The sequence below is a fragment of the Eubalaena glacialis genome, chromosome X (assembly GCF_028564815.1).
Source record: "Eubalaena glacialis isolate mEubGla1 chromosome X, mEubGla1.1.hap2.+ XY, whole genome shotgun sequence".
Classification (NCBI taxonomy): Eukaryota; Metazoa; Chordata; class Mammalia; order Artiodactyla; family Balaenidae; genus Eubalaena; species Eubalaena glacialis.
In genome coordinates, this window is record NC_083736.1 from 44,165,770 (window position 1) to 44,186,426 (window position 20,657).

A 20,657-nucleotide genomic window follows, 5' to 3' on the forward strand; every position below is an offset into this window, starting at 1 on the left:
GGCGCAGTGGTTAGGAATCCGCCTGTCAATGCCGGGGATGCGGATTCGAGCCCTGGTCCGGGAAGATCCCACATGCTGCGGAGCAACTAAGCCCGAGCGCCACAACTACTGAGCCTGCGCTCTAGAGCCCGCAAGTCACAACTACTGAAGCCCGCAAGCAGCAATGAAGACCCAACACAGCCAAAAATAAATAAATAAATAAATAAAATTTTTTAGAAGATTTTGTGGGAACTTCCCTGGCGGTCCAGTAGTTAAGACTCTGCGCTTCCACTGCAGGGGGGTACAGGTTCGATCCCTGGTCAGGGAACTAAGATCCCGAATGACGTGCACAGCGGCCAAAAAAAAAAAAAAAAAAAAAGAGTTTACTTTGATTTCAAAAGACCATTGTTGGCAACAAAGAAGTTTTTACTTTTTTTTTTTTTTTTTAAGATTTATTTTTGGCTGCATCGGGTCTTAGTTGTGGCATGCGGGCTCTTCATGGTGGTGTGCGGGCTTCTTTCTAGTTGTGGCGCGAGGATTTTCTCTTCTCTAGTTGTGGCGCGAGGATTTTCTCTTCTCTAGTTGTGGCGTTCAGGCTCCAGGGCACGTGGGCTCTGTAGTTTGCAGCACGCGGGCTGTCGTCCAGGCGCTCGAGCTCAGTAGTTGTGGCGTGCGGGCTTAGTTGCCCCGCGGCATGTGGGATCTTAGTTCCCTGACCAGGGATGGAACCCGCGTCCTCTGCATTGTAAGGCAGATTCTTTACCACTGCACCACCAGGGAAGTCCCTCAAAGAAGTTTTTAAAGCTTCCTGTCCAACTTGCAGCACTCACACAAGCTATGCTAACACTATGCATATGTACATCTTTATCACCCAATTTTCTGAAAGCTCTAGTGATTATAAGATTATAGACACACACAGTGGGTTCTCCCATAATTGCCAAACTTAGCAGATTAAAAATAACCAAAACTCTTTTTCTCTTCAAGTTGCCTGTAATCAAGGTATAAACAAGTTGATGATGATGAAATCTGTATAATTTAAAGGGCTCCAGACATACAGTGCAAGATATATTTTTGGAGGTTTTTTTTAAAAAAGCATTTTATTTTATTCAAATAGGCTCATCCTTTTATTCATAAGCTAAAGATCTTCTTCTGTTCCCCTCTGTCTTCTTTCATTGTATCACTTCGGGGTATATTTCTGTAATAGAGACTATATAGCTTATTGCATGTTGGGTTATACCATACTATAACCATTAGGGCAAGATCCCAAACAAAAACAATTCACCCCTCTCTGTCTATGGCCCCTGAGTGGAGATACTAAATTGAAGTATGTATGTTACAAATCCAGCCACCATCAGAAAGAAACATTCAGTAATGACCAAGGACCCACACTTTAACCAACCCTTTTATTTGTTCTACCCAGCGCCCCAAGTGCCCATATACACACTTAAAATAACAATCTTCCTAGGATCAGAGCTGATACAAAGGCCAGCTTGTGTTTTCAGCAGTGGAGGCAGTGCTGGGCATAGACTTGGAGTTTCCAAGCGAATTAGGGGAAATTTGTCCTATCTGGTGAAAGCAGGGGACTCAGGGATCAGCCTTCCTAAAATTGGGGGCACTGTGTTAAATTATCAGCAGTCCCCTCCAGGGAATTCCCCAGCGGCCCAATGGTTAGGACTCCACACTTTCACTGCTGATGGCCCGGGTTCAATCCCTGGTCGGGCACTAAGATCCCACAAGTGCTGCAGCACGGCAAAAAATAAATAAATTAAAAAGAAAACCAAAAAACAGTCCCCTCCCTTTCAGCATGTGACCGACTCAGGGCAGTGAACAGGGGCCCCACTGCTCCATCTATATCATCTATATCTCTATCCCTATGAATCATGTATTTATTCATATTTATATTTTTTTATAATGCATGTAATCTATATTTATATTTTAATTTACATATATAATGTAAAAGTTGCAGACTTTAAAATCGGTAACTGGCTATATCGCCTATGATGTATATTAAATAACACATGTCAATCATAGCAATCCTGTCCCATCTGAGCAGGCCTAATGCTCCAAAACCATCACTTTGCACATTGAATACTGGGTAAAGTGTTTATTCTCTTAAACACGTTTTGTCAAAGGCCTCGCCAGTTAGGGTTTTTAACTGCTGTAAGCTTTGTACCTGTTTTGTCAGTAAAATTAATAATTTTAGTACATCGTATTTGAAGACCACAAGATGTTCACTCTGCGATTTACGGTCTTGGGAGAGCCAGACACCCCACCATGCCCGTCCTACTGCAGCAGGATTTAATTTTATTAAAGTAACTTCTGAGGGGCTTCCCTGGTGGCACAGTGGTTAAGAATCCGCCTGCCAATGCAGGGGATACGGGTTTGAGCCCTGGTCCGGGAAGATCCCACATACGACAGAGCAACTAAGCCCGTGAGCCACAACTACTGAGCCGGTGCACCTAGAGACCATGCTCCACAATAAGAGAAGCCACCGCAATGAGAAGCCCATGCACTGCAACGAAGAGTAGCTCACTGCAACTAGAGAAAGCCTGCACGCGGCAACAAAGACCCAATGCAGCCAAATATAAATAAATAAAATAAATCTATTAAAAAATTTAAAAAAATAAAAATTTTTAATTAAAAAAAAAAGTAACTTTTGAGAGTTTTCCTAAAACCCTAACTCAAAGAACGCTTTTTATTTTGAGTAAACTATAGAGTAAATGAACGAAGAACCACTGGGCACAGGCATGAAAACCCTAGTGGGTGAGTTACAGAGTTTACGATTGTAATGCCCAGGGCACCAGGCGCCACGCCCTGATGTGTGATCTTAGTAAACCCCAGCAGTAAACTCCACCTTCTGCCCCTCCTACACTTGAACAATCTGAACCTCTGAGGCTGTATTCAAACCCACCACCCGAAATCCCCAAAGCCCGGCTTAAGTGGCCCGGCACATTGGTCTGGCATCTACTGCGCATGCCTCGAACCCATGACCAATGGGAGCCCGGAGCATGGGACCGGAGGCGGGACTATGTTATTCTCCGAACTCGCGTAGCTTAAAAGAGCAACGAGGACGAGAACTCGGTCATCGACCAATCAGAGGCCACGGCGGTCCCCTGCTCTCCCCGCCTGTGAGCCAATTGCCGGCTCCGGTGCGTCGCGAGCTGCTTCGAAATTAAGGAATCGAGGGGGTGGTGAAAGTGGTTAAGATGGCAGATGTGAGAAGGCTGAGGGCGAGACCAGAGAGTGAGGCTCGCCCGAAGCGGGTGGGAATCAGGAGGACAGGATGGGGATCTTGGGACAAGCAGGATTGCGACACTCCCCTCTCCATTAGGGAATGAGGCAGCCGTCGTATCCCTCCCCCACAAACAAAATGGTATGTTGCACGATGTCCACCCCCTCCGCAGTGGTATGATCCTGGGCGACAGCTCCATTTTGCGTTCCTCCCCACGCCCGCAGTGGTCCATTCCAGACTGCTGCGTTAACACGCTTGGGCTTACACAGTCAAGGGAGTGGGCGGCCCTTGGCACCCACTGACCGGAAAGTTGAAACTCTTAGAGTCACACACACTCGGGTGTGTATCCTTCTGTTGTCACAGACTGGGAAGTAGACACTTGGGGTCACAGATCGGGGTAGGGGGTAGGGAGTACCCATTTAGGGAAAGCTGGTGGTGACTTTGAGGTTGTGGGCAGTGTAGGGACCAGGAGGGGACCTTTAGCTCCCCGGCTGGTCCGAGGTTAGCAGCACAAACCTAGAAGGGAAGGAGAGAGCTGGCTGGCACAGTGTTTTCCCGTGCAGGTGGGAGGAGTAGGGCAGGAAACATGTGGTGGGTTGGACCTCCGAGGTTGGCAGGGGGGTCTCCAAGAACATGTCACGGGCCCTGGAAGAGTCTAGCTGGGCCCACACAATGGATCTCTGAGATGGACTTTGCAGCAAGGAGAAGTAGAGAAAGGGCAGTGGAAAGGTGGCCGTGTTCGGTCTCTGACCATCCACCAGTGGTGGTGGGACCTGAACGTCTGATGGAGGAGGGTGAGGAGAGGATTGGTGCAGGAGTGGGGAGAATGCTAGGCTGAGGGAAGGATAGTTAATTCATCCAAGTTACTCAGCTATTCCATGAAAACAAACAACAATGCAAAATTATAACGTTAAGCTCTGCCCTCATCACATGAATTATCTCATTTAATCTTCCCAATAGTCACTACTATTATTATCTCCACTTTATGGGTGAGAGAACTGAGGCACTGAGGGGTTACCAGACTTTAAACAGCTGGTAAGTGCCAGAGCCAGAGCCAGGCTGTAGGGCTCCAGAAACTGGTTCTATCCACTGAGCAGTTCTTATCTCTACAGTCGTCTCTGCTTTTCTGTGCACACCCTGTCCTCACTCCATCCTGACCAGGACTAGAAATCAGCCCCTCTTCTGAGGGCCCCTAAAGCACCCATTTGCCCGTAGCATCAGTGAACAGTGTAGACATCTTTGTGGGAGGGGCTGGCCCCTGCACACTCTGAGCTGTTTTTCTTCCCTCTTTCCCCATGCAGGGAGGTGAAGAGAGGACAGGGGAGCCCAGTGGGAAGAGGGCAGTAAATCACAGCATAGATATCTAGACCGTACAATGATTATTCAACAAATATTGATTGAGCTTTTGCATGCAGGGTCTTATGCTAGGTGGTGGGGATATGGCAATGAACAAGACAGACGAGGGTCCGGTTCCTGCCTGCCCTGGGAGTGTGTCTGGGGAATTCCTGGTAGGCAGACTTTGGTTATCACAATGATGGGGGTGCTTTGGCAGGGGCCTGAGATGCTGGGGGACAGCTCCACACCACCAAGACTCGTAACATCCATGATTGTCATTCCTGGATGGTAAAAAGAGGCCTCGTGAAATGTTTCTTATGAAAAGGGAGCATTGCGTCCAAGGGTTGGGAACTGCTGTTTCCTTAGGCCTGTCCCCAGGAAGCACCCCTCAGTCAGGGGTAGGGAGGACCACGAGGGGCAGGAAGGAAAGGGGAGGAGAAGGATGGCATGGCAAAGGAAATTTTGCCACCTTGGCCTCAGTTTGGCCTTTGAGGACAGTGGTAGTGAAACAGGAGGGAAAGGGGCAGGACACAACTTTTAAAAGAATGGCATAGCCATAGGACATGACAAAAACTGACTAGAACCGACTAGGTCCAAGATGGTGGAAGATTCAACTTCCAGTAGACCTTGAGCCTCATTATACGCTCATTGTAATACGTTAGCATACACTAAATGACACACCCATCAGCGCCATGACAGTTCCAAAGCCGACCATAAGAGGTCAAAAATGGGTGGTGGAAAGCAATCTACAGATTCAATGCAATCCCTATCAAACTACCACTGGCATTTTTCACAGAACTAGAACAAAAAATTTCACAATTTGTATGGAAACACAAAAGACCCCGAATAGCCAAAGCAATCTTGAGAACGAAAAATGGAGCTGGAGGAATCAGGCTCCCTGACTTCAGACTATATTACAAAGCTACAGTAATCAAGACAGTTTGGTACTGGCACAAAAACAGAAACATAGATCAACGGAACAGGATAGAAAGCCCAGAGATAAACCCACGCACATATGGTCACCTTATCTTTGATAAAGGAGGCAAGCATATACAGTGGAGAAAAGACAGCCTCTTCAATAAGTGGTGCTGGGAAAACTGGACAGGTACATGTAAAAGTATGAAATTAGAACACTCCCTGACACCATACACAAAAATAAACTCAAAATGGATTAAAGACCTAAGTGTAAGGCCAGACACTATCAAACTCTTAGAGGAAAACATAGGCAGAACACTCTATGACACAAATCACAGCAAGATCCTTTTTGACCCAGCTCCTAGAGAAATGGAAATAAAAACACAAATAAACAAATGGGACCTAATGAAACTTCAAAGCTTTTGCACAGCAAAGGAAACCATAAACAAGACCAAAAGACAACCCTCAGAATGGGAGAAAATATTTGCAAATGAAGCAACTGACAAAGGATTAATCTCCAAGATTTACAAGCAGCTCATGCAGCTCAATAACAAAAAAACAAACAACCCAATCCAAAAATGGGCAGAAGACCTAAATAGACATTTCTCCAAAGAAGATATACACATTGCCAACAGACACATGAAAGAATGCTCAACATCATTAATCATTAGAGAAATGCAAATCAAAACTACAATGAGATATCATCTCACACCAGTCAGAATGGCCATCATCAAAAAATCTAGAAACAATAAATGCTGGAGAGGGTGTGGAGAAAAGGGAACACTCTTGCACTGTTGGTGGGAATGTAAATTGATACAGCCACTATGGAGAACAGTATGGAGGTTCCTTAAAAAACTAAAAATAGAACTACCATACGACCCAGCAATCCCACTACTGGGCATATACCCTGAGAAAACCATAATTCAAAAAGAGTCATGTACCAAAATGTTCATTGCAGCTCTATTTACAATAGCCAGGACATGGAAGCAACCTAGGTGTCCATCATCGGATGAATGAATAAAGAAGATGTGGCACATATATACAATGGAATATTACTCAGCCATAAAAAGAAATGAAATGGAGGTATTTGTAGTGAGGTGGATGGAGTTAGAGTCTGTCATACAGAGTGAAGTAAGTCAGAAAGAGAAAAACAAATACAGTATGCTAACACATATATATGGAATCTAAGGAAAAAAAAAAAAGGTCATGAAGATCCTAGTGGCAAGACGGGAATAAAGACACAGACCTACTAGAGAATGGACTTGAGGATATGGGGAGGGGGAGGGGTAAGATGTGACAGGGTGAGAGAGTGGCATGGACATATATACACTACCAAATGTAAAATAGATAGCTAGTGGGAAGCAGCCGCATAGCACAGGGAGATCAGCTCGGTGCTTTGTGACCACCTAGAGGGGTGGGATAGGGAGGGTGGGAGGGAGGGAGATGCAAGAGGGAAGAGATATGGGAACATATGTATATGTATAACTGATTCACTTTGTTATAAAGCAGAAACTAACACACCATTGTAAAGCAATTATACTCCAATAAAGATGTTTAAAAAAGGGTGGTGGCCCAATTCCTGGAAATCCCCGCCCCTTCCCCCAAACAGTTGGAATAATCCTCCCACTCATTAGCCTATGAAATTACCCAGCCCATAAAAACTAACCACGCTGTATTTCGGAGCCTCTCGCCTTCTGAGATGGCCCACACTCTGTCTGTGGAGTGCTTCTCCTAAGGCCATTCCTGCCTTTTGAGACGGACCGCATTCTGTCTATGGAACGTGTTTCTCTCTAAATAAATCCACTTCTTACCTATCACTTTGTCTCTCACTGAATTCTTTCTGTAAGGAGACATCAAGAACCTGAGCTTCATTAAGTTCTGAGACCAGGTGTGTGATCTCAATTAAAAAACAGTGGGTTCAAGTCCCAATCTGGGTTTTGGCTGGGTTCGAGTCCCAGCCTGTGGGTTCAAGTCCCAATCTCAGTTGTGCGCGATTTCAGCAGGACCCTGCCCATTCCTATATCTCCTCCGTGGGTTCAGTCGCGTGGCAGTGACTGGGGTGTAGAAGACGCTCCCATGTCTTATAACCGACAATGTCTTATTACCTACTCAGGACTTAAGGCATGGCAGTCAGAATCTTGTAAGCAATGTCCCCTCAAAATAAAGCAAAATAAGCACAAGATATAAACAGGAAATGACTCTCTGTCTGGTGATTCCTGGGGGTTGGCAGAGAGAGGTGATGGGGAGCATCAGGTGGGTGTAAGTTATTAGGCATATCCTGGTTCTTGGGGGTTCCTGGGTATTCACTGGATTACTAAGAAGTACGTTAAAACTTCTGCTCCCCTCTGTGGTGGGCTGACTTGTAAGTATTCAATCCACTCTCCTGCTGAGAACAACCGGAAAAGCTAGATTAGGGTTTCTGTTCTTTTTTAATCTGTTTGAAGGCCCAGGAGAGCAAATTACTTTTGAGGTCATCACCTCACCAAATACTATCATCCAGTACAGAAAAGCAAGAGTTGATGGGAACAAATAAAAGTAAAATAAACCAGCTCCAAATTATTAGTGCAGGTCACCAGAGCAATTCAATAATCTGAATAAGATGAAAAATGATTGTAAAATGATGAATAAATCACTGTTTACCAGGGTGGGGAAACTCATTCTATTAGGGACTAAAATAATAAAAATCTACTTTAGGTTTTTCATTTGGAGAAAAATATAAGTTTTAAACCTGTCTGCTCCTTAGAAGTAAGAACAGGAAATATACAACTTTTAAATGTTAATTTACAAAATAACCAGCAAATGTAGCAGAGGTTTAAAGCCCCCTGATGTAGACTTAAAGGGGACAGATCTAGGAGCGGAGAAAGAAGGGGAACAAAAGACAGAGAAGGAGCAGAAGAATTTTATCTCGGGCCCCATGTGGCATTTAACAGTTTAGGAACCATTTCTCACATAATTGGCCTCAGCTCCACCACTCACAAGCTGTGTGACCTCGGGCAAGTTAGCTAAGCTTCTCTGGGCCTCAGCTTCCCTATCAGTAAAATGTAGATAGCTGGAGTGCTTACCTCAGGGGGTCGTCTGTGCCCATGAAATGAGTACATAAGTGTGAGGCACTTAGAAAAAGATCAGAAAACACTAAATCAAATTAGACATTAATCCCTCATTCATTCCTTCAAGAAACATTTATTGAGTGTCTAGTTTGTGCCAGCTACTGGAGAGATGCCTGGCACACAGTGAGAGCTCAATGAACAGTGTCAACATGAATGAATGCAGTGGCTTCCTAAGGAAAAAGCAGGACCTTGCCCTAATGAACAGGCTGGAAGGGGCTCCAGGCCGGGAGGTATGAAATCACCCGGTAAGTTGGGAGCACCATTCGCTGGGTTGTGAGCAGAGAAAGGAGGGAGGGAGGTTGGAATTGCCACACCAGAAGGGGCCTTGAGCCTAGGCTTAAGAGAGAAGCTTGGCACCTGCAGGTGTGGGAGCCATACAGGTTTCCAGGTAGGACTGTGGGTCCTGCCTTGAGATGTGCTGTTTCCCTTCAGGTACCTGGGAATGCCAGGCACACCCCAGACGTGCTCAGCTCCCCCAAGCTGCTGTATGTGTACCTGAGAACTTCGCGTCTCCAAACAGGCAACAGGCCCAGGGAGGAGTGGGGACCGAGCTGGCATTCACTTGGGGAAACAGTCTGTCAAAGTTAGAGCTATGCAAACCCTACAACGCCCCAATTCCCCTCCTGAGAGTGTGCATGCCTACGTGGACCAGGAGATGCGTACAGGAGGGAACACAGTAGCCTTGCTGCCAACCACAAAAGCCAGAAACAGCTCAGATGTCTGTTAACAGGAGAATATGAACAAATTGTACAGTAACACAATAGAATACTATATAGCAGTAACAGGCAAATACGAATCTTAGTAACAGAGCAGGCGTGGAGCATCCTGATGAAAAGTGCACACTCTGTACCCAACCCGCTTGGCATGCAATCTGGGCTCTACCACTTGCTAGCTAGGAGCTACTGGGGAAATCATTTAACCACTCTGTGCCTCAGTTTCCCTCCATCAAATGGACACGGTAAAAATCGTGTGTGTCCCCGAGCTGATATGAGGATTTCAATGAGTCAATATTTCAATGAGTCAATATTTCAGAACAGTGCCTGGCACACACGTTCAGTGCTAATGAATGTTTGTTAGATAAAAATAGAATGTTGAGTGGGGGGGAAAGACAAGTCTCCAAATATTACATACTTTCAAAAGTTCAAAGGCAACAGCAACTAAACAAAATGTTGTTTAGGCATTTATATATGCTATAAAATCCGTTTCTTACAAAAAGGGGATGATAAGCAGCAAGTAATTTGGGAGCTGCAGGGAGGCAGGGGTAAGGATGGGGAAGTTGAGCTGGGTGCGAGCAAGTTGTTGGGGTCTCAGGAGAGGGGTGGGATCCCAGGCGCTCGCTGTGTAATTAAAGGAAAAGCTTTAGCGCAGCAACCCTTCAGCGCTAGGGGCCTTGGACCTCGGGCCCAGACTAACTAGATGCTTTGGGGAGGAAGGAGGCCGCCCAGCCCATGACTGCTCCCCGCCACACTGCAGAAATGCTGCAGTGGCCTAGCTCTTGCTGCCAGCCAACCAGGGGGAGGAGGGCCCGAGCTAGTTAGAGGGAGATGGGCCCCAGAGAGTAAGAAAAAAGGAGGAAGACATGAACTGGTCCAAAACATGGGTCTAACCAGTCAAATGGAGGAGGGCCCCAGTCTAGGGGAGGAGGAGGAGGCCAGGCCCACCGAGGGGCCCCTGGAGGACTTGTTTCCCTTGTGGTTTTTTGCACTTCCTGTTCCCCTGCTCACTGCGAAAGTTCCTCTTCTTACCCTGCACTCAGAGCCTAGCCGGAGAGGACAAGGGCAGGAGGCACCATGAGTGGGGGCCCTTCGGGAGGCAGGCCTGGGGGCCGTGGAGGACCAGGGGGTCAGCAGAACATACCCTCCACCCTCCTCCAGGACCATGAGAACCAGCGACTCTTTGAGATGCTCGGACGGAAATGCTGGGTGAGCTGGGGATCTCCTGGCCCTCCCTGTCTCCCTTTCCTCTTCTTCCTCTCCTCCTCCTCTTCCGCCTCTTCATCTTCCCCATCCTCCCCCTCTCATCCTTTCCCCCCTTTCCTCTCTCCTCATCTTCCCCATCCTCCTCTCTTTCTCTTTCTTCCCCTCGTCCTCTTCCTCTCCATCATCTCTCCTAGAATCCACTTACCCCCCATTCACCAATCCCAGGAAGATCTCGATGTCCATTCAGTTTCCCTCTGGCTGCGGCTCTTCCTTCAGAGCCATGACAGCCATGGGCAAGGAAGGACCAGGTCTGGTTCCCAGACCCTCTGGCTGCCCCTGACCAGATTCCACTGAGTCTTGCTCTCCCCTCCCAGACGCTGGCCACCGCGGTTGTTCAGCTGTACCTGGCGCTGCCCCGTGGAGCCGAGCACTGGACCAAGGAACATTGTGGGGCTGTGTGCTTCGTGAAGGATAACCCCCAGAAGTCTTACTTCATCCGCCTTTACGGCCTTCAGGTGACCCCCGCCTCCCACTGGACAGACAACCCAGTTTTCAACCCACAAACCCAGAGCTGTGTCCATAGCCCTGAGCCCTCAGGCAGATCAATGAACCCCTGAGCCCCAGAACCAAAGACTTCATCCAAATGTCAACCTCTGGTTTGTCTTTCTAAGTCTGCGATGACTGGCCCCAGAGTCTTCATGTCAAGATCTATAACCCCAATATTAGTATACCTCCTAAGTCTAATCTGTTCCACAAACTCCAAAAAGATGACTACTGTATTTTTACCTGAACCTCCAATCTGTTCGAAACTCAACATTTTGGGTCTCAGAAATCGCCCATCAAAACTCCTGAACTCCAGAATTTTGCCTAGCTCCTAAGTCATAAATCTGTTCCACAAATCCTCAACCTAAACTCTCTAAGCATAAACCCCAAATTTATCCTTCTAAACCATAAAGGTAGATCCAGTAGGACCACATCAAGATCCCAAGGCCATAAAATATTGACCAAACCCCTAAGCCGTAACTCTGCTCTACAAACCTCAAATTGCACAGACGTTGGCTGAACCCCCCTCCAAAATAACCTCCCAAGTCTATATGTCTGAACCTCAAATCTCAACCCCAACTCCTAATACTGGAGCCCTACCTGCCCAAATGAAGTCCCCCATAAAAGGGGGGATTTGGGATGATTCTACGAATGGGCTCAGTTTCCTAGGACTAGAGTCCAAAATCCTCAAATTCAAGCCCCCAAGTTCCACATCTAGGGCCCTGGACCCCAAATCCAAATCTCTCACTGAAGTGTCTGATTCCCATACTGTACCCCAACCCTCCCCATCTGACACCTAGACCCCCAACTCTCCGATGCAGAGCTGGAAATCTCCAAATCAGATCCCGGGACCCCAAGTTTGTATACCATGTTCCCTGTCCAGAAAACAGAGGCCTGCCACCCAGGGCACGCCTCAGTGCCAGTGTGTTCCCCACTTCTCCAGGCTGGCCGGCTGCTTTGGGAACAGGAGCTGTACTCACAGCTGGTCTACTCCACTCCCACCCCCTTTTTCCACACCTTCGCTGGAGATGTAAGTGACCACCTAACCCCTGGGCCTCAGTTGGGGTTCAGGGAGGAGATGGGAAAGGTGTGAGGGGCCTGGAAGGCCACTGACCCCCGACGCACGTGCAGGACTGCCAAGCGGGGCTGAACTTTGCAGACGAGGGTGAGGCCCAGGCCTTCCGGACCCTGGTGCAGGAGAAGATACAAAAACGAAATCAGAGGCAAGGTGGAGGTGAGGAGGCCTTGGGGGAGGAAAAGAGGTTGAGCAGAAGTGAGTGCAAGAGTGGGGAGCTGGAAAAGCCCCTCTCATGGTTCTGGTTCCCAGTCCACCTGTCTCTCCACAGACAGGCGCCAGCTCCCCCCTCCACCAGTGCCAGCCAATGAAGGTGAGTCCTCTAGTGCAAGGAGGAGTAAGAAGGGGCTAGCCCAGGAACCTGTGGCAGGGTTGCGATAGCTCTCTACCCATTCCGTCTTCCCAGAGAGAAGAGGAGGGCTCCCACCCCTGCCCCCACACCCAGGTGGAGACCAAGGGGGTGAGTGCTGTTCTTTCCTGTGTCTCTACGTGGGCAGGTGGGTGGGGGGGTGAATGGATACACAGGTGGGGAGTGGGTGGATGGATGAGTAGGTGGGTGGGTGCAGCGATAAGTGAGTGAATGTGTGGGTGGATGGATTGGTGGTGGAAAGATGGTTGAACAGGGGCATGAATTGACGGAAGGATGAAAATATAGATAGATGTATAAGTGGGTGTAGAGATGTATAGGTGAGTGGGTATGTGGATAAATGGATGAATAGATGGATGGATGATTGAGTAAATTAGTTAATGAATGAGTGATTGAATGAATTCGGCAGTGAATAAGTGAATAAGTGATATAACATTTCAATCAGTGAAGAAAGCAACTATTGAATGAGTGAACGAATAATTTAACAAATTAGTCGATGAGCCAGTGAATAAATGAGTCAGTACTTAAGTGATAAGCATGAGTAAATAAATAAATAAATGAATCAGTGAATGTATGGATGGTTTGTGGCACCCACCCACCCACTTGTCCATAAACCCTATCTGGACCCCTCACCCACTCCTTCCATGACCATCAAACACACAGATTCCCTCAACCATCTTCCTGTCTCTTGCTCCTATGCTCTGGTTGGTAGGTAAGTTTGTCAGTGGCCCAGTCACCCATTTTTCCCCACAGGCCCAGCAGCTGGCTCACTGTCCCTGGGGCTGGTGACAGTGGACATCCAGAACCCAGACATCACGAATTCACGATACCGTGGGCTCCCTGCACCTGGGCCTGGTCCAAGTGATAAGAAACGTTCAGGGAAGAAAAAGATCAGCAAGGCTGATATTGGGGCACCCAGTGGATTCAAGTGAGAACCTCTCCCCAGTGGGCTCACGGATCCTGGGGGTGGGGGAGCAGATGAGCAGGTGGATAGGAGGAGAGTTGAGTGGATGGAAGGATGGGAAAATGGATGGATGGGTGGGTGGGTGAGTAGGTAGATGAGTGGATGGGTAGGTGGGTGGGTTCAAAGCCGGGACTAGGGAGAGGCACCAAAGGCACCAAGGTTGCAAACTTTTACAGATGCAGTCACTCTCCGGGTCATGCAACTACAATTCATGGCTCAGAGAGTGAGTGCCTCCTGAAATTTTGCTCCCTAGGCACCTCACTCACCTCAATCTAGTCCCACCCTAGTCCCACCCTGGGTGGCCTGGTGGGTGAGTGGATGGGTGGGTAGATGGATAGTTGGATGAAGGAATGAATGGGTGGGTTGGAGAATGAATAGATGGGTAAATGGGAAGTGGGTAGGTAGATGGATGGGTGAGTGGATGAGTATGTGGTCTGATGGGTATATAGGCTGATTTGTTCACAGACAAGGTGGATGGGGATGGATAGGTGGCCAGATATGCAGATGAATGGACAGTTCAATGGGTAAATGGACAGAAGTGTGTGGTTGAATGGGTAGTCAAGTGAGTGAATGGATGGAAAGATGGGCACATGGGTAGATGGATGGGTGGATGGACAAGTGTGGGTTAGGACAGATTGGTGGACAAATGGGTAAATAGACGTGTGTGGACAGATGAGTGGGGAGACAAATGTATATAGATCAATGGTCCGACAGGTGAATGTGAATGGCTACGTGGGCAAATAGATGGGTGGATGGATGGTGGAAAGAGGGCTGGGCGGACAGATGGGTACCACAAACTATGGACCCCTTCTAGTTCCATAACTACTGCTCTCACTCATTCATTCACTTAAGACTCATTCATTAATTCTGGCCCCTCAGAGTCCCTCTGGGCAGGAGAGGGCAAGAGGGTTTCACTAGGAAGAGAGGGAAGGAAGGGCCGTGGGGCTTCACTGGGGTCTCCTCACCTCCTCCAGACATGTCAGCCACGTGGGGTGGGACCCCCAGAATGGATTTGACGTGAGTAACTCCAAAGTCCCCTGGACCCCACTCAACTCCCACCTACCTTTCCATAGTCCGCTGCTCCAGACCTACCCCCAGACCCCACCCTTCCCACACCCCTCTTAGATCCCTCTCTGGGGTGGACCCCATGATAATCTGTGCCCCTTCCCTCCCCACCTTATTCCCCTACCCCTGCCCTGGCCTTTTACCTCCTGGGCAGGTGAACAACCTGGACCCAGATCTGCGGAGCCTGTTCTCCAGGGCGGGAATCAGTGAGGCCCAGCTCACTGATGCGGAGACCTCCAAATTTATCTATGACTTCATTGAGAACCAGGGCGGGCTGGAGGCTGTGCGGAAGGAGATGAGGCGCCAGGGTGAGCCCCCCTCTTTCTGGACACCCCCTTCTTCTCCAACCCTGGTAGCTGATCTCTAAGAGATACATTGCAGGCACTCAGTCCTCATGGAAACCCCTATACCGCTTGAATTGGGAGTTGGTCGGTTAGGGTACCCATTTTACAAATGAGCAAAACTGAGGCTCTGAAGAAGACTATAATAATAGCTCTGTGTTATCTTTCCCCCTCAGAGCCGCTTCCACCGCCCCCACCGCCATCCCGAGGAGGGAACCAGCCCCCCCGGCCCCCAGCTGTGGGGAGTAACAAGGGTCGCTCTGGCCCACTACCCCCTGTACCTTCGGGAGGTGCTCCTCCCCCGCCAACTCCCCGGGGGCCCCCACCCCCGGGCCGAGGGGGCCCTCCGCCACCACCCCCTCCAGCCACTGGACGCTCTGTACCACCGCCCCCTCCCCCCCCTGGAGCTGGGGGGCCACCCCTGCCTCCGCCACCACCGCCACCACCGCCACCACCCAGCTCTGGGGACGGACCAATCGCTCCCCCACCCCCTCCTTCTCTGGGGCTTGTGGGGGGCCTGGCCCCTGGTGGGGGTCGGGGGGCGCTTTTGGATCAAATCCGGCAGGGAATTCAGCTGAACAAGGTGAGGGCCGGCGTGATGGAGGATTGGGGGACTGGGACTCTGGGGTGTGCTGCACAAGTCAGGATATTAGGGGGCCAGGGCCGAGACTGATGGGGGTCCCAGGATTTGGGGGTTGAGTGATAGGGTTGGGAGGTTGGTGGGGAGGCTGGAGTGTGTGGGAGGAGAAAGGATGATGAGGGGCGGGGAGAAGCGCTCCTCTCACAGGCCCTGAGCCCTGTGTGCTGGACCCTGCTTGCTGCAGACCCCTGGGGCCCCAGAGAGCTCAGCGCTGCAACCGCCACCTCAGAGCTCCGAGGGGCTGGTGGGGGCCCTGATGCACGTGATGCAGAAGAGAAGCAGAGCCATCCACTCCTCGGGTGAGAGCCCCCCCTCCCCTGCGAGCCTGCCATTCGGAGCCCATCCTGCCGGGACCCCGACCCTGGTTCCCAGCTAGTGTCAGCCTAAAAACACCCCTAACAGCCACCATCAATAGTAACATTAGCCCCATCTGTTGATGAGAGCATAAACATGAATCTTTAATCAGTCTCTTTTTCTACAATGTTAACTGTCATTATGTAACAGTAATATGATTAACTCTATCTTTGACAATAATATTAACATTAATCCCATATGTTCAATAGTATTAACATTAGCCCACTATGTGATGATAATATTATAAAGAACCCCATCTTTGACCATCATATTGACTCTAACTCCATGTGTCAACAGATTAACCTTAACACATTATGTGATAATATTATAACTAACCCAATCTTTTACAATAACGTTGACATTAATCCCTTAATGTGTCAACAATATTGTCATTATATGACAATTATATGAGGATAATATTAACCTCAACCTATTATGTGACAATAATATAATTAACTCCAACTTTGACAATAATACTAACATCAACCCCAGAGTCTGTTCACAAGATAAACATGAATCCATTACATGACAATATCATAACGAACCTCATCTTTGACCATGACATCATCATTAACCCCATTCCGTGTCAACAATGTTAACCTTAACCCATTATGAAACAATAATATTGTAATTTCCTCCACCGTTGCTAATATTTAAATCCACCCCATTAAGTGATAAGTCTGTTAAAATTAACCCTTTGTGTGACAATAATATCCCAACTAACCACACATTTTTGACAATAATATTAACCTCGACTCCAACTAGAACCCAGACCCCAGCTATAGCCCCTACCTTGCCCCTAAATCTCCCTCCTCTGAGGGGGCCCCTTCTTCATCCAACACACAGGCCCCAGATCTAATTTCCAAGCACGAGATCTCAGTCCCCCAGGGCCCTGAATCCCAACCTCCCAGGCCCTAGTAACCCCCCTCCCCAGGGTTTTTGAACCCTCCTGCCCATCCTGAGTTCCACTCTTTCTCTCTCCCTCTAGACGAAGGGGAGGACCAGGCCGGCGATGACGATGAGGATGATGAATGGGACGACTGAGTCACCACCACCCCCACTGTTCTGTGCTCACTCCCCTGGCAGCCCTGCTCGCTACCCTCCACTCTCAGCTTCCAGGCCCCTAAGTCCCGTTTCTTCCCCACCCACCCCTTCAATGCTGTTATCTCTGACTGCCCCCCCCCCGACACTCACCCTAGCAATAGCAGGGGACCTTTTTATACACAATTTCTCAGTTCTCCTCACTCACTCAAGGATTTTTAAACAAAAATAAAATAACTGTCTTTTTGTTTCTTTAAATCTTAGTTCCTTTATATTCCAAATGTGGGAATTTGGGGTCCTTTTTCCCCAAAGTCCCTTTTATTCCCATTTCATTTATTTAACCTTATAGGTATACATTCATTCATTCATTTGTTCCCTCGGTCATTTAGCCTGTACTTCTTTGTTTCCTTCTGCCCTTCTTTCTTTCCACAGATATTTATTGCCAGGCACTACTTTAGGGGCTAGGGATAAAGCAGTGGGAAAAAAACAACAAAAATTCTTGGTCTTGTGAGGTCAACATTCTAGGGCAGAAGACACACAAGAAACAAGGAATTAAATCGAAACAAAAGATAGTTATAGGACTTCCCTGGTGGCACAGTGGTTAAGAATCTGCCTGCCAATGCAGGGGACACGGGTTCGAGCCCTGGTCCGGGAAGATCACACATGCCGCGGAGCAACTAAGCCTATGCACCACAACTACTGGGCCTGCACTCTAGAGCCCACGAGCCACAACTACTGAGCCCACATGCCACAACTACTGAAGCCCGCGCACCTAGAGCCCGTGCTCCTCAACAAGAGAAGCCACCACAATGAGAAGTCTGCGCACTGCAACGAAGAGTAGCCCCCACTCGCCACAACTAGAGAAAGCCTGCGTGCAGCAACAAAGACCCAACACAGCCAAAAAATAAATTTAATTAATTAATTAATTTTAAAAAAAGATGGTTATAGATCATGATAAGTGCTATGATGTGCTGAGGGGAAGTGACATTAAGATGGAATGTTCAGGGAAAGCCACTTGGAGGAGGTGACTGTTATTCTGGATCTAAAGAGAGAGGAATCAACCATGTGAATATTTGGGGAGAAGGGCATTCCAGGCAGAGGGAACAGCCAGTGCAAAGGCCCTGAGGTGGGAAAAAGCTTGGTGTGAGGCTGAGTGTGGTGAATGAGTGAGAGAGTTATTTGTTCATTCACTTACTTATTTTTTTAAAAAAAAGTTCAATCAACACAATATTAGATCAAGAGAGTACTCGATGGTCAGACTTCCCCACTCTCCATGCACACAACTCACACACTAGGATCCTGATGGGCAGGATCTCCCTCTTAATTATAAAATTTGGTTCTGCCCAGTTCCCAGTGCAAACCAAGTCCTGGCCAATGGCAATGGAAGAAGCAAAGACTTAATAATCAGATAGATCTGCTCTAGAACCCGGGCAAGATGCCTCACCTCTGAGCCTCAGTTTCCTCATCTATACAATGGGGGCAACAATATGTAACCTTTTCCAACTGGGATCCCACTGGGTCACCCTCCTCCTCTAGAACTTTCTCTCCAGGAAAAAAAAAAAAAGGCACAAGTCAAAACTGTCCGTGGTGTTTAAAGCTGTTTCCAAAGGAGTAATTAGAAACTCTTGTACATCAAAGCCTAGAATAGAGGTGCCTACTCCTTCCCATTTCTGAAACCTGGTGGATTCAGGATCTCAGGTTTCCTACCTTTAGAGGAAGAAGAAAGGGGGGAGGAAGATAAAGGTGAGGGGAAATTCAAAGAGGGCAGACTTCTTCCATCTGCAAAACCAATGGAAGAATTTCTGAACCATCCAAGGGCAGCTTGAGGGGTTAGGGGAGGGCGGAGGTGTGGGGAGTGGGAGCTGGCTTTGTCCCTTAAGAATTCTCCCGCAGCCGTGGAAGCTGGAGAAGGGGGGAGTCTCAGGTTCCCTTTAATTCTTTCGTTAGTCTTCATCCCCTACTCCACTCCCCACCCAACCCTGGTCGGTTCCCGTGGCGAGCACTGAGTCTAGGAAGGGCCTATCATATCACTTCTCCCCCACCTCCCCCGCGCCAAACCCAGAGTTCTGTAACCCCTTGGGCAGGCTTTGTCCTGGAAAAGACCTTACATCACACAACCTCTGAATCCCCAGGAGCACAGGCTAGAGCAAGCACAGACCTGTGGTAAAAGAGTTGACTGTGGGCGAGTTGCTTGACCTCCCTGGGCCTCAGTTTCCTCAGTCTTTAAAATGAAGATTAAAATGAAGATAAAAATTAAAGTAGATGGTGTCTGCAAAGTTCCTGGCTCCTTGTAGGCATCTATAAGCATCAGATGCTGCTACTGCTGTTGTTACTATTGTTATTACTGGGTGTCCCTGATCCTGAGTCACCATTGATTACAAAATGCGTCATTATTCTATGTATCTCTAAGAAAGACGAAAAAGTACTGCCAATTAAATTATGACCCATCAGTGCTTGTGAGACACAGCCTGATTTCAGAGATGTTAAAAAATTAAATGCTTCTGGAGCCCTGGCTGGGGATGTTGTTCCTTAACCTGCATTCTGGCTCCACATGTATGTTCGCTTGTGAAACTCATGACATGGGTCACCCATGGTCTATGTGCTTTTCTGTATGTGTGGTACAGTCCATATGAGGTTTACATTAAAAGCAGGTCAAACTTGTGCAGCTTGGAATGGATAAAACCTTGTATTGGCCTCACACTGGGAGATGCAGTATACACAGTTAGGCACTAAATTAATTCTGAATGAACAGACGAGTGGCTGGGAGTAGGACACAGTAATAACAGGGTAGCCTCTTACTTTGAGGTCTCTTGAAAAGGTGCTAGTCCAGAAAGATTCATTTTCTTTTTTTTAAATAAATTTGTTTATCGTATTTATTTTATTTTTGGCTGGGTTGGGTCTTCGTTGCTGTGCGCGGGCTTTCTCTAGTTGTGGCGAGCAGGGGCTACTCTTCGTTGCGGTGCACAGGCTTCTCATTGCAGTGGCTTCTCTTGTTGTGGAGCACAGGCTCTAGGCACGCGGGCTTCAGTAGTTGTGGCACGTGGGCTCAGTAGTTGTGGCTCGTGGGCTCCAGAGTGCAGGCTCAGTAGTTGTGGAGCACGGGCTTAGTTGCTCCGCGGCATGTGGGATCTTCCCGGACCAGGGCTTGAACCTGTGTCCTCTGCATCGGCATGCAGATTCTTAACCACTGCGCCACCAGGGAAGCCCCAGAAAGATTCATTTTCTAGATGAGCAGGAGATGCCCACCCAAGGTCATTCATCCGAGGTTTTACAGATGCAGAAACTGCCTAAGATCACACACTTTAGTAAATGGTGGAGCTGGGATTGAACCCAGGTACTTGGGCTCTAGAATCCAAGCCTTTACCCACTACACTGTACTGTTTGGGGAAGACCAAGGGATGCTTCCCAACACCCATAAACCTCTACATTTTCCCCCAGATTCAGGCAGAAAGAGGTCATGCCTTAAACCACTTTGGTGGGTTGGACAAGCCTCCTGGACTCCTGGGATTGGGAGGGTCCTGCCTGCCTGGGGAGACTGGGGGCATGTGAGGACCAGCATCGGACTCTGTTCTAGAAGGAATAAGGGAGGGAAAGGGAATCTATGGTGGGACTTCACTGTTAACTGTTCCACTCATGAAGCAGGGACTAATGGAACCTCAGCCTGACCAGCCATTTCTCCAACCGGCGCACAGCTGGCCTGGCAGGCACAGAATAACCGTGTGGTTAACTGTATAACCGTGTGGTTAACTGTATAACCGTTTGGTTAACTGTATAACCGTT

General features: G+C 48.3%; 1 protein-coding gene across 1 annotated transcript; it reads left to right on the top strand.

Annotated features, from left to right (window-relative positions):
* The first annotated feature begins 10,328 nt into the window (after window positions 1-10,328).
* On the top strand, window positions 10,329-17,085 carry WAS (WASP actin nucleation promoting factor). Its single transcript, XM_061178690.1, has 12 exons — window positions 10,329-10,490; window positions 10,862-11,002; window positions 11,974-12,060; window positions 12,162-12,264; window positions 12,377-12,418; window positions 12,512-12,565; window positions 13,226-13,400; window positions 14,411-14,453; window positions 14,656-14,809; window positions 15,019-15,425; window positions 15,667-15,781; window positions 16,825-17,085. The coding sequence occupies exons 1-12, from the start codon at window positions 10,359-10,361 to the stop codon at window positions 16,878-16,880; spliced, it is 1,509 nt and encodes a 502-aa protein (XP_061034673.1). The 5' UTR covers window positions 10,329-10,358; the 3' UTR covers window positions 16,881-17,085.
* Window positions 17,086-20,657: the final 3,572 nt, after the last annotated feature.